General features: G+C 64.1%; 2 protein-coding genes across 11 annotated transcripts in view; one reads left to right on the forward strand and one right to left on the reverse strand.

The window, feature by feature from the left end:
• Positions 1 to 836: 836 nt before the first annotated feature.
• ADRM1 (ADRM1 26S proteasome ubiquitin receptor) lies at positions 837 to 6,576 on the forward strand. Of its 2 annotated transcripts, none has more exons than XM_035299113.3 (10): positions 837 to 909; positions 1,487 to 1,700; positions 2,233 to 2,349; positions 3,968 to 4,091; positions 4,382 to 4,468; positions 5,089 to 5,170; positions 5,317 to 5,549; positions 5,746 to 5,903; positions 5,995 to 6,172; positions 6,353 to 6,576. In XM_035299113.3, exons 2-10 carry the CDS (start codon positions 1,488 to 1,490, stop codon positions 6,457 to 6,459), a joined length of 1,299 nt encoding a protein of 432 aa, XP_035155004.1. In that variant the 5' UTR covers positions 837 to 909; position 1,487; the 3' UTR covers positions 6,460 to 6,576. The 2 variants fall into 2 exon arrangements, with proteins under 2 accessions (XP_035155004.1, XP_035155005.1); XM_035299114.3 differs by having other exon boundaries at positions 6,070 to 6,172.
• Positions 6,577 to 6,747: 171 nt separating this feature from the next.
• The window catches only part of LAMA5 (laminin subunit alpha 5), a 56,981-nt gene continuing 48,709 nt past the window's right edge, over positions 6,748 to 15,019 (reverse strand). For 2 of the 9 annotated variants that reach the window (XM_078372065.1, XM_078372063.1), the window contains 26 exons: positions 14,775 to 14,929; positions 14,288 to 14,429; positions 14,077 to 14,179; positions 13,388 to 13,498; positions 12,432 to 12,611; positions 12,196 to 12,344; positions 11,952 to 12,122; positions 11,723 to 11,859; positions 11,476 to 11,629; positions 11,187 to 11,320; positions 10,953 to 11,115; positions 10,678 to 10,800; positions 10,422 to 10,570; positions 10,014 to 10,146; positions 9,789 to 9,932; positions 9,538 to 9,668; positions 9,242 to 9,412; positions 9,020 to 9,155; positions 8,782 to 8,927; positions 8,521 to 8,713; positions 8,265 to 8,429; positions 8,006 to 8,159; positions 7,800 to 7,921; positions 7,611 to 7,704; positions 7,338 to 7,457; positions 6,748 to 7,156 (listed from right to left, as the gene is read on the reverse strand). In XM_078372065.1, the coding sequence (XP_078228191.1) occupies positions 7,017 to 7,156; positions 7,338 to 7,457; positions 7,611 to 7,704; positions 7,800 to 7,921; positions 8,006 to 8,159; positions 8,265 to 8,429; positions 8,521 to 8,713; positions 8,782 to 8,927; positions 9,020 to 9,155; positions 9,242 to 9,412; positions 9,538 to 9,668; positions 9,789 to 9,932; positions 10,014 to 10,146; positions 10,422 to 10,570; positions 10,678 to 10,800; positions 10,953 to 11,115; positions 11,187 to 11,320; positions 11,476 to 11,629; positions 11,723 to 11,859; positions 11,952 to 12,122; positions 12,196 to 12,344; positions 12,432 to 12,611; positions 13,388 to 13,498; positions 14,077 to 14,179; positions 14,288 to 14,429; positions 14,775 to 14,929 (3,720 nt within the window). In that variant the 3' untranslated portion in view covers positions 6,748 to 7,016. Of the gene's footprint in view, positions 7,157 to 7,337; positions 7,458 to 7,610; positions 7,705 to 7,799; positions 7,925 to 8,005; positions 8,160 to 8,264; positions 8,430 to 8,520; positions 8,714 to 8,781; positions 8,928 to 9,019; positions 9,156 to 9,232; positions 9,413 to 9,537; positions 9,669 to 9,788; positions 9,933 to 10,013; positions 10,147 to 10,421; positions 10,571 to 10,677; positions 10,801 to 10,952; positions 11,116 to 11,186; positions 11,321 to 11,475; positions 11,630 to 11,722; positions 11,860 to 11,951; positions 12,123 to 12,195; positions 12,345 to 12,431; positions 12,612 to 13,387; positions 13,499 to 14,076; positions 14,180 to 14,287; positions 14,430 to 14,774; positions 14,930 to 15,019 lie in introns of all 9 variants that reach the window. The other 7 variants (XM_078372064.1, XM_078372061.1, XR_013535270.1 and 4 more) reach the window with 6 other exon arrangements.

Raw genomic sequence — 15,019 nt, forward strand, 5'->3', positions numbered from 1 at the left:
GTGGCCTTTCCCATCCGGGCGTCCAGAGGGTGAGCGGAGGCAGCCAGGTGGTGACTCCTGACCTCTGCCCTCCCGGATCCACCCCTCTCCTCTCGAACCCTTTCCCCTCCGTGACCCCTCCTTTCTAGCACCTCTCCCCTTCCTGACCCACCCCTCCCGGATCCCTCTCCTCCAAGACTCCACACCCACCGGGCCCACCCCTCCGAGACCCTTCCCCATCAAGACCCCACCCCTCCCTGACCTCTCCCTTCCAGGGCCCCTCCCCTCCCGCACCCTGCGGTACTACACATTTGCAGCTGAGACCGTGTCACCGTTCTCACTCCTGTCCTCCCCTCCTGGACCCCTGCTCTCCCGGAAGCGTGGACTCCAGCTCCTGCCCGGGGTCCCGAAGCGTTGAATCCACGGTCATTTCTGTGCGTAGCCCTGGTGCCCGCCGCCCACAGCCGGACCGGACTCCTGGGCCTCCGCCTATCCCCTGGCTCCGCCCCACGAGTCGGCCTGCCCGGGCTGGCGACGCCGAGGGGAGGGCTCGGCCCCACCTGAGCAGGTCCCCAGCGCCCTGCTGAAATCCGCCTGCGGTCCCCGGCGTCGCCTCTAGGAGCCGCCGCCGCTCCCCTATGACACAGCAACAATAGGGGCCGCTCTGGCCCACCCGCCCCGGGGCCGACGCTTCCGCCGGAAAAGAGCCGCCGGCGTGGGGGCGGACCGGGGAGGAGCGAGCGCGATGGACGGCCACCCTCGCCAATCGGTGGCAGCTTAGGGCGGGCTGCGCGGCCGACGGGGTCCAATCGGCGGCGAGAGCGGCAGGCGGGGCGGGCCAAACGCGGGCTTCCGGCGAGGCCCGGCAGGCGCCGAGGAGGAAGAGCGATCCCGGACGGCGCGTCTTGAACGAGTGTGGGCGCGGGCCAGGTGCGGGGGCCGCCGGGCCGGGGACGGCTAGGGGCGACCGGAGGCGGGGGCAGGGGCTGCTGGACAGGGAGTGGGGCGGGGGCAGCCAGGACGAGAAGGGGGCTGGCGCCGGCGCGGCGGGCGGGGCCTGCGGGGGCCGGGCTGGGCGGGGGCTCTGGGGTCTTGGGCGCCTCCCGGGCTCCGCCTGCGGCCCTGAGCGTGGGGCTCGGCGGGGGTTCGGGAGGGTCTGCCCCGCGGAGGGGGTCGCTGGTGCGGTGCGTCGAGGCTGGTGCCCGGTGGAGACGGCGTCACGCCTAGGACCGACCCCACTGGTCTCGGCAGGGCTGCCCCGGCCCCGCGCCGACTGCGGGCGGTGCGGTCGGCGGGCGGGAGGGAAACGCGGAAAGCAGTCCGCCGTAGGCTCCAGCGTTTGGGGCTCTGTGGCCGGCCCGAGGCGTGCCCGTGTACACTGGGCCCGCGAGGCCTTCGGCATCCCTGGGCGCAGGCTCCCGGTTTCCAAACACCCCGGGTGGTGGGGGCTGGCCGGACCGCCGGCCACAGTGACCGCCACGCCTCGGCGCCGTCTCCGCGCTTTCAGGATGGCGACCTCAGGCGCGCTTTTCCCAAGCCTGGTGCCAGGCTCTCGGGGCGCCTCCAGCAAGTACCTGGTGGAGTTTCGGGCGGGAAAGATGTCCCTGAAGGGGACCACCGTGACCCCGGACAAGCGGAAAGGGCTGGTGTACATCCAGCAGACGGACGACTCGCTCATTCACTTCTGCTGGAAGGACAGGACGTCCGGGAACGTGGAAGACGTGAGTGTCCCCGAGCCGCAGCAGCGGGACAGGCGACTTCTCGGGAGTTCGCGGTGGGGGCTTGGTCGCATCTGGGGACCGCTCGTGGGGCGGTCATCGGCTGCCCTGCTGATGGGTCGTCCTGGTCCTCGCGGTGACAGGGGTGTCTCGGCCACTGTGTATCTTGAACTTTCCGTGTGGGGTGCCTGGGGTTGGAGGCCTCGGCCCTGGAGAACTTGGAGCTCTGCGAAGCCGCTTCACGTAGTCGTCTTTGTTCTTCAAACTCTAAATTGTTCTTTGTTACATTTGAGAGCCGCTCAGAACTGACCTTTTAACTCTCCGGGAATGTTGTTCCCCACACGTTGCCACCTGAAAGGCCCTACCCTGCTCGCCTTTCATGGGGTGTCTCCCACCGTGGCTTCTCTGCTGTGTGGAAACCCTGCTAGTGAGGGGGCTGGCGGTTTAGCTGCCCCTTTGTGCACCTCGCCCCGTTAGACCCGGGCCTGGTGTGCTCTGCCATCTGTGCTGCTGACTCTCCTCCTCGGCTTGCCAGGACTTGATCATCTTCCCTGACGACTGTGAGTTCAAGCGGGTGCAACAGTGCCCCAGCGGGAGGGTCTACGTGCTCAAGTTCAAGGCGGGGTCCAAGCGGCTTTTCTTCTGGATGCAGGTATGGGGCAGGGTTGGCTTGCGTTGAGCTTTTCTTGCTGTCTGCGATTCGGTTAGTAGCGTTCTTACTGTGTGGTGCACTTGGGTTTAACACAGGCGGGCGCCGGCCAGGCGGCCTGAGATGCTCCTAGGGCTGCGGTGTGTGTTACCAGGGCCGAGGTCCTCTCCCAGTACAGAGGCCCAAGGCTGGGCTCTGCACACCTGACTGTGGTGTGGAATTTCCAGGCAGGCAGGCATGCTGCCTCTGGTTCAAAGGACGCCTGGCGCCTCTGCCTCTTGCCAGAGAGAGGGTTCATTGAGGCAAGTAGAGACAGGGTCAGACAGCATGGAGCCGTGAGCACACAGAGCTGGGGAGCAGGGCGCCAGGGACATAGGTACTCCCTGCCCTCATGACATGTGCATGCACACACCCAGAGCGGAGGCAGGTTGTTCTGTGTTGCTTCCAGAAATGCATCCTCCCTATGCTCTCCACAGCCCTGCCCCTTCCCTTGCAGTGTGTCCTGGAGGCCGTGGGTGTGCCTGGGCTTTCTCTGACCCCCAGCTGCAGAGCGCCCTTCATGTCCGGAATTTCCCGGTCATTCTGCCACCTGGTCAGTGGCTGTTGGGCTTGTTGTCATTGTGCTGTTAGAGGCAGTGCGCAAAGCATTGCCTGAGATGCAGTGTTTTCCTTGCGAGAGTGTGATCTGTAGGTTGAAACAGGCAGCCGGCCTGTGTGGTCAGAAGGTGTGTGCGTTTGCAGTGCGGAGAGAATGCGGGGCTCTACCAGAGGTGGAGCTGCCGTCCCCCCATCCACAGCACTTTCTAGAGCAAGGTGGACCCTGTGTGACAGGCCTCTGTGGGGAGCTGGTCTGTGTTGCCGATGCTCACCTCTGCAGGCGTCGTGCAGGTGACCTGGGAGAAGGAGCAGGCCTAGTTGAGGGCGCGTTAAACTTTATTTGCAGGCACAGATGGGGCCACAGTTTGCCACCTGCTGGTGTAGAATGTGTTTTTCCACAGTTTTGGAAAAACTGTCCAACCGTTACTACCCCGTCCCTTTTTTCCTTGATGACTTTCTTCACCTTTCCCCGCTTTGCCATGAGGGCAGGGAGTCCCTCTGTCCCTGGTTCCCTGCAGCCTCCAGAGGTGCTCAGGGATGGCATGGGTGCTCTGCTTCCCAGCTCTGGGTACTTATGGGGCGATGCTGTCTGACCATGCTCTGCGCATGTGGCTGCACACATGCGTGCTGGTCTGTGAGGGCCTGCCGTGGCCCTGGGCCGTGGTGTGCTGAGCCAGCCAGTTTGCTGCCTTCCACTGGTTGAAGGAAGGAGACACTGTGTAAAGAGCCACACCCCAGAGGATGACAGGGCTTGGCTTGGTGGCAGCTAAGTGCCTTCGGGGATCTAGACTCCCCATCTGTGAAATGGGCAGAGGGGACGGGGCACGGAGCATTGTGCTCGGGAGGCACCACTGCTGTCCCCTCAGCTGCTGGGCCGGGTTGTCTCCGCAGCACTGTGTGGCCAGGCACACATGCCTTTGCCTCTCAGGTCCGTCACCTGTAAGCCAGGTCAGAGGATGGCTGTGGCGGCCCTCAGAGCTGGTGCCGGCCCCTGCCCTTGCCCTTACACGCCCGGCCTCTGCAGGAACCCAAGACAGACCAGGACGAGGAGCACTGCCGGAAAGTCAACGAGTACCTGAACAACCCCCCGATGCCCGGGGCGCTGGGGGCCAGCGGGAGCGGTGGCCATGAGCTCTCAGCGCTAGGCGGTAACTGTCACGTGTGTCACATGAGCTCAGGGTTTCCTGGGAGGCCAGAGTCTACTGCGGGTGACTGCCCCTCCACGAAGGTTGTTTAGAAGTGGAAATAGAAGATGCTAAGTTAGAGGCCCCATTTGTGAACGGGGACAAGGCTCCCTGGGGCAGTCCCCACTCCCATTTTCATGGGGTAAGATGGGGCTGAGTCCTGCCCATTGCCCCATTCCAAGAGTTCAGGGGCAGCCGAGTGGGGGCTGGGCAGTGTCGTGGGGCTGGCGTGCCTGAGCTGAGGTGTTTTCCAGGTGAGGGCGGCCTGCAGAGCCTGCTGGGGAACATGAGCCACAGCCAGCTCATGCAGCTCATCGGACCAGCTGGCCTCGGAGGACTGGGTAACGTGTGCCACCCCGGCTCTCGGGCAGCTTGCGCTGGGAATGCTGCGAGGCCCAGCTGTGATTCCCTTAAGCCGCTGCTGGCTGTGTGTGTGGTGTCAGGAGCCTGTGTGTCCCCAAGCTGGTTCCCCTTTGGGAAGGTGCTCGCTGGCCTGTGGCCGAAGCTGGGTAGGCACAGGCTTTTGTGCGCCTGGTGAGGACCCCAGCTGGGTCCTTTGGAGCATGGCTGGCCGAGCAGCGGGGCTGGAGGACGGGAGTGAGCTGGGGTTCCTGCCCAGGGTCCCCTGGCCCCACATGGCTGCCTGCCTGCTGCTGCTAATGAGTGCAGAATGCTGTGCTTGACCCTTCAGAAATACTTGTTCCTTTGGGTAGGACCTGGACTGAGTTTGCTTTGAATCTAAGCACATGAATGGTATAAACGGGATGGAACAGAAGTGATCTCGCCTCCAGCACACAGCCCCACATGTCCACCCTGCTGCCCCCAGGACCGTGGTTCCCTGCCGCCCTGCTTGTTCCTGGCTTTGGTGTTGGAAATTCCTCCTCCTCTGGCCTGGGGAGGGCCGGGATCTTCCTGGTGAGCTGGAGGATATCCTGACCTCGCGTTCCCTTGCCCCTCGCAGGTGGGCTGGGGGCCCTGACGGGACCTGGCCTGGCCAGCTTGCTGGGGAGCGGCGGGCCTCCGGGGAGCAGCTCCTCCTCCAGGTGAGCCTCCATACCCTAGCCCCACCATGCAGGCACTGCTGTGTTAAGGGAGGGGACGTAGGGAATCCTGGCCTGGTGCCCCAGACTCTGTAAGTAGGTCCTGCCGTGTGGGGCGCATCTGTTCCAGCCCTGCCCTCTCTCCACAGCTCCCGGAGCCAGTCAGCAGCGGTCACCCCATCATCCACCACCTCTTCCACCCGTGCCACCCCGGCCCCTTCTGCTCCAGCAGCCACCTCAGCAACCAGCCCGAGCCCTGCGCCCAGTTCTGGTAACGGAGCCAGCACGGCAGCCAGCCCGACCCAGCCCATCCAGCTGAGCGACCTCCAGAGCATCCTGGCCACCATGAATGTGCCGGCCGGGCCGGCAGGCGGCCAGCAAGGTAAGTGTGCCAAAGTGTGTCATCCCCCAAGCTGGGGGCCGCGGAGACTGCTGCCCCTCACGCCCGCTCGCCTTCCAAGGTGTCTGCCCAGTGTGCACTTGGGGTGGTCGGGCCATGGGCTGAGCCCCTGCTTGCACACTCTCCGCATGGGCACTTAGGCTGGCATCAAGCTGATGGCCCTGTGTTTGCACCCCAGTGGACCTGGCCAGTGTGCTGACGCCGGAGATCATGGCTCCCATCCTTGCCAACTCGGACGTCCAGGAGCGCCTGCTTCCCTACTTGCCATCTGGGGAGTCACTGCCACAGACCGCAGATGAGATTCAGAACACCCTGACCTCACCCCAGTTCCAGCAGGTAGAGGCCGGGCCCAGGAAGTGGGCAGGAGGGAGGAGGAGGCCCTGCCCCACCTTCACCATGGCTGGTGCCTCTTGTGCCCGGCCCACAGAGCTGGCAGCTGAGTGGCATGGCTGTAGGCGCAGCCCAGGGGAAGCTCAGCCCTGCGCCTGGCTCTTCCTTGCAGGCCCTGGGCATGTTCAGTGCGGCCTTGGCCTCAGGGCAGCTGGGACCCCTCATGTGTCAGTTTGGTCTGCCTGCAGAGGCCGTGGAGGCCGCCAACAAGGGCGGTAAGTGGCTGCACCTCCTGGCCAAAGCCAGAGGGCAGGGTACATTCCTGTCTGTCCCCCTGGATTTGCACAAGTGGGACTGAGGGGGCAAAGGTCATAGCCTCTCTGCCCTTGACACCATTGCATTGATTCCAGTCTTGGGCAAGGGTTACACACCACCTTGTGTCCAATGCGTTCCAGATGTGGAAGCGTTTGCCAAAGCCATGCAGAACAACGCCAAGCCCGAGCAGAAAGAGGGCGACACGAAGGACAAGAAGGACGAGGAGGAGGACATGAGCCTGGACTGACCCGAGTGCCGTCCGCCGAGGGACCGGCTCGGCCCGTGACGTCGGCAGACACCTGCAGTGCATGGCACACCCTCACCTGTCCTACCCACTCATAATAAAGTCTTTTCTTTTACCTGCCAACGCTCACTTTCTTTGCCCAAAGGGAGTTTTCTAGCGCCAAACAGGCGCCGCTAGTATGAGAGCTGCTGTGGGACCCCAGAGAAAGTCCTTTGAGTTTGGTGCCTGTGTCTAGGCCAGTTCCATACCTGTCTTGAGACTGTTTTTCTCCATATTTAAGTCAACACTCAATTACACAGAAGTTGCTTTTTAATTTTTGAGGAGGAGGAACCAGTGATTTACAAGTCTCCCACAATTAAAAATGGGTGGAAGGGCCATAAAAAGTATAAGAACATTTGTATATTTTATTCTTATTCTTTCATTCAAAAAGTTATAGCTTAAACCATCTCCAGAAACAAGCTCTGTCACCGGTAGAGCCTAGAGTCCCAATAACAGGAGAAGGGCATGAGGGCGGCGGGAGTCACCGCACAGGGCCTGGCCGGGGCCGAGGTGGCTGCACCCTAGGTGGCCGGGCAGCCACCAGCCCCTACTGCCCCATGGACCTCTGCAGAGCCAGCCATGGTGACGGGGGACTGGTTCACCACCAGCCGCCTCATGCAGCCACGGTAGGGGGGGGGCCAGGGCTTCGCAGCCATGGGCTCTGGAAGCAGGGAAGAGGGAAGAGGGCTGGTTGGAGGGCAGCCGGGGTCCAGGGGCCCTTCCAGGGCATCAGTTACCCACCCAGCCTCTGCCTCATTCCGTATCACAGAAGGATGGGATGGGGGTGGGTCCTGAGGGGCAGTCCCCCCCCGCCCCCCGCCACAGGCCAAGGCTGCACTTACCAGGCAGGCCCCCAAGATACAGAGGGACTGTGGCACTAGCCATGGCCGCCAGCGAGGGGCCCTCAGTGTGGTTGCTCCACGAATCTACCTCCAGCCGGAGCATGTTCCCGCCTTTCATCACTGTGGGGGTGGGGGGGACTCCTGAGTCCAGGCAGCTCCCAGCCCAGCCTCTCCAGCCCCGAAAGAAGCTGCCCCACCCAGAGTCTCGCCTGACTCCCAAGCTGTAGAAGGGTTGGGGGTGGCAGGGTGCCCTGGCCACAGGAGGGGCCTCACCTGCCAGGCGGTGCCACTGGCCGTCACATAGCACTGAGGGGCGGGTCACCGATGTGGAGAACTCCCCTGCTCCATCATCTGCCCGCAGCAGGACCTGATAGGGTGGGAGGAGAGGGTCAGGTGCTGCTCCTAAGGTCACCAGAACAAGGAGGCAAACTGCCCTGGCACTGCCACCCCTGCCACACCTACCTGCTTCTCAGTCACCTCCAGCTGCAAGTAGGGGGGTGCCTGGGCCTGGCCCAGGTGCAAGATCAGGCTGGCGACAGCCAGGGGCCGCACCTCCAGTTCCAGGCTCATGTCAGGCAGTGTAGCTGCTGGGAGGGGTTGTGATGGATGAGGAACGGGGAGCCCCCTGCCCTACCCTGCTGGGGCCTAGGACAGCAGCACCCACAGACCTAGTGTGACAACTCCCCCGCTGCCCAGGAAGAACAGGCCCTCCTCCAGGGGGCCCGAGATGCAGGGTGTGACCCCTGCCAGCCGTGTGGGGGCCCCCAGGGGCCTCCTGTGCAACCTCAGTCTCTTCACGCAGCCGCTGAACCCGACGGTCACCTATAGGGAGCAGATAGGGCTGGGATCAGGGCCCAGGGTGGCTGAAACGGGTGAACGCTGGGTGGGGAGGGTGGGGAGTGGGGGCTATGGTGAGATGGTTCTCACCGGGAGTTTGGAGCTGTGCCTGCTGGCCTGAAGGCCCCCCACAAAGAGGGTGTGGGGCTGGGAATGCTCCGCCCCCTGGTGCTGCTGACTCAGCCCCTCCTGGCTCCAGGCCCGGGTCCCATCCACCAGCAGCAGGATCCTGTTCTTCTCCCAACGCACAGAGACCTGGGGGCGGGAGGCAGGGTGGGAGGTGGGGCGGGGTGGGAGGTGGGGCAGGGCAGGGCAGGGTCCGGCTGTCCCTCTTCCTTGCCCTTACTGTGTGCCAGTGACCAAGCCGGGAACGCTGGTGGCTCTGGACACGGAGCTGGGGTCCAAGGCCTTCCATCTGAGCGACGAAGTGTCCATTACTCAGGAAGAGTGCCAGGGAGGGGCTGCCAGGCTTGGCGGGGGCCGCAAAGAGCAGGAGGCCTTGGGGTCTTCGTGGGAGGACATGCAGCGAGAGGCTGGGCCTAGAAGCCAGGGTGGGTGTCAGCCTGCGTGGCCCCCCTCAGCCCACCCCAGCCAGGCCCGGCCTTACCAGTTCCTGTGTGGGGCCAGGATGCCCACAAACTCCAGGTGACTGGACAGGGAGCCCCCAAACTGGTAGGTGTCTCGGGTGGTCCTGAGGTAGGGGGGCAGCATGCAGGCAGGGTCCTGGGAGGGCTGACGGCTGCGGCGGGAGGCCTGGGGGTACAGACGGTGAATGCAGGGTCTGCCCGCATGGGGGCCACCCTTCTAGCCACCCAGCTTTGCCCGCTCACTGCTGGGACACCCACCTTCCCTCCGCTGGCCTGCAGTCCTCTAGGCCCAAGGTGTGGGGTCTGGGCTGGCAGGGCAGGGGCACAGCCTGTGCTCACATTGACGCTACCCATGTTCTGCTGCAGGTCAAACACGCGCTGCGGCCCCAGGAGCCTGGGCAGGGTGGGCGGGTGGGCAGTCAGCAGCTGGAGAAGGCCAGCTGGGACCTCTCCCCGCTCCACAACACCCACCAGGCTCACCGCCGCACAAAGACGTTGCTGATGCAGCCACTGAAGTTGTGAAAGGTGCCAGACTCAGGCAGGCCTCCCAGGAGGAGCCTCGGGGGCCCCTCAGGCTGTGGCTGGAGCTCAGGGGGCAGCCCCCGGTGGGGCTTCATCTGCTGGAGTTGGTCATCGACATAAAGCCAGACCCTGGGGGGCAAGAGGCCGGAGGCTTGGTTTTTCACCTCGATGCCCACCCCCACCCACCTCAGAGGGAGACAGAGGTAGGTACAGGCGGATACGTCTCCCAGTGAGGGGCCAGCGGCTGAGCTCACCCTGTGGCATTGCTGTAGAAGGCGACGTAGTGGGGGGCACCATCGGCAAAGCCCCCCTGAGTTTTCACCTCAGTCCTCAGGAGCCGTAGGGTCACATGGCCCTGTTGCAGGGACACCTGGCATGGCCCATCCTGGGGACAGCAGCCAGGTCAGCTGGCCGCAAGCCTGGGGGCCCAGCACTCCAGCCACCTCAGTCCCGACTGCCCCCACGGCCGCCACAGGTGGGGAGTGAGCAGGGTGCAAGGTCTCACCGGTGATGCCCGGTAGTAGAGTAGGGCACTGTCCTGGGTGCTGTGGAAGCCAAAGCCGGAGTAGATGTCGCCAGTGAGGGGTGCCACGTTTGGGAATGCCAGCAGAAGGAAACCGTGGCCGTGGAAAGTCATGGCCCGCCCCACCTGTGGGGAGGCCATCCCTGAGTGCCCTCGGGCACTACGCATGTCCACAGATGCCACCCTGGCCCAGGGAACGCTGCTCACCAACAGGTCAGCGGTGCAGCCGGCGCTCACGCCCGTCGTGTTCAGCCGCTTGAGGTCCACGTACTTGCCCAGGGCCTTGATACCTTTGATGCAGCCTCGGACTGAGCCTCCGGTGGGGAAGAGCTGCCGCAGGCTGCGGGGATGCAGGGATGAGGGGATGTGGGGATGTAGGGATGCGGGGACACAGGTCAGGGTGCCACCTCCCAGCCCAGCCTGCCACCCCAACAGCCTGGCCTCAGTGCCCCAGCCTCAAGTGCTCATCTTGGGGGCAGCTGTGAAACAGTGGTGGGTGGATGAGGGGGATGGGGGAATGCGGGGACTCGGGGGACATGAGTCAGGGTGCTACCTCCCAACCCAGCCTGCCACCCCAACAGCCTGGCCTCAGTGCCCCAGCCCTCAAGTGCTCACCTTGGGGGCAGCTGGTCAGGCGGTGCGCCCCCCAGGAAGTAGGAGTCAGCCTGCTCCAGGGCACTGTCCTGCTCCACGCTGAACACCGTGGCCCTCTCCACGCGCACCAGCACGCGCTTGCGGCTGCCCCCCAGCAGGAAAACCTGGATCTGCAGGACCGGTGGTAGCTCCAGGGCCAGCTGTGTCCCTGTGGCCTGCCCCACCCCCATCATCCCACCTCCTCTCCCTGCCGCCCTGGTCCCCATCCTGGTCCTACCGCCTTGCTGGCCGCGGTTAGGGGCGGTGGGGGTTGCAGTGGGACAGCTTCCTTCAGGCCAGCACCGAAGTCGTAAAGCAGCACAAGGCTGCCTTCTCGCACCGCCAAGCATAGGAACTGGCTCTGCAGAGAGGAGCCGGGGTCAGTGTGGGGCAGGGTCAGCGCAGGGCAGATTCAGCGTGGGGCGGGGTCAGCGTGGGGCAGGGTCAGGGCAGGGCAGGGTCAGTGTGGTCAGCATCAGCGCAAAGTGTGCCACGTGTGTGTGCTGGGCGTACCTGCTGCTTCAGGAAGAAGAGGACCCCGCTGTAGGACACCAGCCTCAGCTCTTGCTCAAAGCGCTTGGTGGTGCTCATCTGACTGTCGAAGGTGATGCGGGCAAAGCCAGTGCCATCCAGGTAGGAGCCGTCTGTGAGCCACGGGTCCCCAGTGGACTTGGAGCTGCAGGTCAGAGGTTCTGAGGTCAGCAGAGGGTGGGGTGGGCGGAGGCAGGGAGGGCAGGCCACACTCACCGGGCACAAGGCCTATCCACAGCCGTGTCCAGCTGGAAGGTCCTCTCAAAGTTGTAAAGGCTGACCACCTCCTCGTTCAGTGTGTCCATCTCGATGCAGCCCCGGTAGCCAGGGAAGTGAAGCAGTGGTGGGGGCTGTGGGCACAGGGCTGGGTCAGGGCATCTGGCCTGAGGCTCCTCCTCCAGGATGTACCAAGGGGACTTCAGACTATAGCAGGACGGACCAAGGTGGAACCCATGACTCTTCGGGATATAAGAGACTCAGGGCTGCCCTGGCCAGGCAGGCTCACCGTGAAGTTACTGGGGTACCCCCCAACGTAGAAGACAAAGTCGTCTGGCTGCAGGCTGAGCAGCCCCTCTGCCCCGGGGGCCACCGTGTCACCCTTGGTTTCCTGGATCATCTGTCTCTCCACTGTGACAGACATGTGGCCAAACTGAAGAGTCCTGAGGGCAGAGGCAAGGGTAGTGAGTGGGCAGGGAGCCTTGCAGTCGGAGGCACCCAGCCTCCCTCCTGGGCCTCCCTCCTGGGCCTCCCACCTGTCCAGGCTGACAGCTGCGAACTGTTCCCCAACGTCCTCCTCGATGCTCAGGACTGCAGGGTCTGCGTTGCCAAGCCGGTACACCCAGTGCACCTTCTTGTCACGCAGAGACACGCCCATGTAGTCCCCAGTGGCCTGCAGCAGGGACAGAAACACAGTAGTGACAGGGACCAGGCATTTCCAAACAGAGGCTGAGCTTGGACCCCATCCACCCAGCAGCCCGGTACCTGGCGGCTGCCCATGTACATCACAAAGTGATCCCCGGCACCCTGCCCAGGCGCAGGCTCTGGGTCCTGCAGGTAGAACTTGAGGGCAGTGTAGGCAGCAAGGTCAGCGAGATCCCGTGGGGTGCGCAGCTGCACCCATGAGCGTCCGTTGAACTTCATGGGGACCTTGACCTGTGGGGCATGGTCCCTTAGCATCTACCACCACGCTCCCCGATGTCCACCTCCCCCTGGGACTCTCATCCACCTTGCTGGCAGCCCCCCGGGCCTGGGCTATGAGCCCTCGCACACGGCTGATGCTGGCAGACAGGGCCAGGCTGGCATTGTGGGTCCCGCGGTTCTCCAGAATGCTCAGCTTGGCCAGCAGCTGGGGCAGAGTCTTCTCCAGGGTGGACGCTGCAGAGAGGAAGGGACAGCCCTGAGACCTTTGCCTCCCACCCTGCCCCGCCTCCATCAGGAGCACCTCGAGGGCCATAGGCGCACCTGAGCGGCCCGCGTCAAGCACCACCTGGCCCAGGTCCTGGCCCTGCAGGCCCTCATACTGGCCCTGCCACCGTTCCACGCTCTCCTGCATGGCTTGCAGCTGGGACTGCACATGGGCGGCCATGTCCTGGGCTTCAGCGGCCACTGCCTTGGCGTGTGCGATCTTCTTGCTTGTCTCGTCTGCGGTGGGCAGAAGGCAGGCTCAGCAGGGGCCAGCGGGGACCATTCTGGCTTCATGTCCCCAAGTCCTTCCACTGGGCCATCAACAGGGATACAACCCACTATGGGTCTTGTGAGACGCTTGCACCCTGCAGCTCAGTGCAGTCCGAACCTATCCTAAATGCCCCACCAGATGCCTGTCCATGCCAGGATAGGCACCCAGCCTCTCAGGTGACGGCCAGTCCCTGGACATCGCCTGTGTCACCTCCCAGCACCTGGCCCCACCATCTCTCCTGGGCTTGCTGGGGACAGTCAGCAGCCACAGGGGTCCCTGAGAAACTAGGTGAGATCGCATCATCCTCTGCTCCAAGCCTCTCAGGGTGGGAGGCCTGGTCCTCGCTGCCTGAGGTCTTGCCAGCTCCTTGGTTCTAGCCACGCTGACCGCTGTGCCCTCCTGGGTGCCCCTCCTGCAGGGTATGCCCCAATGTCCCCCCAGGCCAGTGGCAAGGTGCTCCAGCTCCTGGAAGTTGAGTGGACTTAGCAGACCCTCATCTTGCTCACAGCCACCTGACCCACAGCCCTCCCAGCTCCACCTCAACTTCTGCCTAAAGCACGTCCAAGCCAGCCGGGCTCCCCAGTGGCCTGGCCTCCCCAATGGCCCAGTCTGCAGCCCTGGCTGGTACCCAGGCCACCCACTGTGGGCAGAGTGAGCGCTCCCCAGCCACATGTAACCAGCGCCACTGTCACAGAGCCTCGAGGTCCACTGGCTGCAAGGGCCCAGCCGAGGCTCGGCGTACCTGTGTCCATGGCGAGCATGGCCTGCACGTCCTGGATGTGTGCCTCCAGCTGGTCCTTCCTGGCCCGGATGTCTCGGAGCTGAGTCCCGGTGCCCCGGAGGGTGGCCCACACTGCAGGGGAGGCAGCTTTAGCTCCCAGGAGCCCCCACCCCTGGTACACCAGTGCAGCCCACCTCCACGCTTCTGATCCCAGGAAGACCAACACACAGTCAGACAGATGCACAGGGACACTCAGACGGGGTCCCCTGGCCCGTGGGCACAGCCTCTGTTCCCTGAAGACCACTGGTCCCACCACAGGCATGACTGTCCCCATTTTACAGATGGAACAATAGAGGCTCCGAAGAGCCGGCCCTCTGGTTCTAGCGGCTCACACCTTTTTCATTGCGCAGCTTGGCATACATGTGGCCCTTAGGTCAGCAGAGCAGAGACCACATATCCTCTTGCCCCGGTGCCTCAGTGGCAGCCAGTGCCTCACAGGAAGCCGTCCCTCCCTGGCTCCCCTGCAGGTCTCCCAGGGGCTGACACACAGCAGCGGGGAATGCAAAGGGATGCCGTCTCCAAAACTCCTCCATGCAGAACCATGCCGCGGCAACCCACAAACCCATGTGTGCATGTGCCTCGGGGCTGAGGGTCCCGGGAACTTAGATGCCCAGCAGGCCTGAGGGTCCCCATCAGAGCCCAGCACTCACCGAGACCCAGCCTCCGCTGCTCCTGGAGCACAGCCTCCTCCAGTGCACTGCTGTTGGCCAACAGCTGCCGGGCTCGGCCCACCAGGCCCTGCTGCACCACCGTCTGTGGATGCAAGGACACACCATGGCTCAGACCACAGGCCGGGGCTGTGAGAGGTACAGGCTGGGGGCTGGCGCTCTTGCTGGAGTTGTGGGGAAGGTAGGGCCTCACCGCCCACGTGTGGTCTGCCTGCTGCAGGGCCTCGCCAGCAGCATCCTCAGCAGCCTGCACAGCCTGCAGGATGCGGCTGTAGGCACTGGAGGCCTCGATGGCCCTCTGGGTGAGGCGGTCCTGGTTGATGTCCAGGATACTGCTGCAGTGGAAGGCGGGTGGAAGGAGCAGGTAAGTTTGGCAGCCAGACACCCTCGGCCTGGCTCTGCGGCCTCCTGCACTCACGGGCAGCTGTGCCAGCCGCACGGGCGCCTGCCTGCCCACCAAATCCTGCCTCCAGGCCTTTGCCCGTGCCTATCACCTGCTGGGTGTGCCGATCCTGCCTGCTCCTGTCACTCTAGGCCCCAGCTTGCCGTGGAGCTGAGGAAGGCCTGGCTTGAGGACTATAGCCTCAGCCCTTAGGAGCCCTCCTGGACCAGCTGGCCCTCCCCAGGCCCCAGCTGTATCCCCAGGGCGGGACCAGGCCCCTCCTCTCCTGGCCACGTACCTGGACAGGTTGAGCGCCAGCTGGCCCAGCTGCTGTGCATGGGCCTCGGCGGCCTCCACCAAATGCAGCTTGCTGCCCGCAGGGGAGAAGGCCTGCATCCTCTGCAGCAGTGGGGTCCGAGCCCCATCCAGGCTGGCAGCGAGGCGCTCTAGCTCCTGAAAGCGGAGTGGCCTTAGCAGACCCTCATCCTGCTCACAGCCCCCTAACCCATGACCAAGGGTGGCACTTGCACACAAAGCTGCCCA

This window comes from Callithrix jacchus, chromosome 5 (genome assembly GCF_049354715.1).
Source record: "Callithrix jacchus isolate 240 chromosome 5, calJac240_pri, whole genome shotgun sequence".
Classification (NCBI taxonomy): domain Eukaryota; kingdom Metazoa; phylum Chordata; class Mammalia; order Primates; family Cebidae; genus Callithrix; species Callithrix jacchus.

Excerpts from the sequence above, each read along its gene's own strand:
- ADRM1 (XM_035299113.3), top strand. The coding sequence starts at position 1,488 with ATGGCGACCTCAGGCGCGCTTTTCCCAAGCCTGGTGCCAGGCTCTCGG. Across the intron at positions 5,171-5,316 it reads GGGAGCAGCTCCTCCTCCAG|CTCCCGGAGCCAGTCAGCAG; the intron begins GTGAGCCTCCAT and ends CTCTCTCCACAG. Across the intron at positions 5,904-5,994 it reads CCTCACCCCAGTTCCAGCAG|AGCTGGCAGCTGAGTGGCAT; the intron begins GTAGAGGCCGGG and ends CCCGGCCCACAG.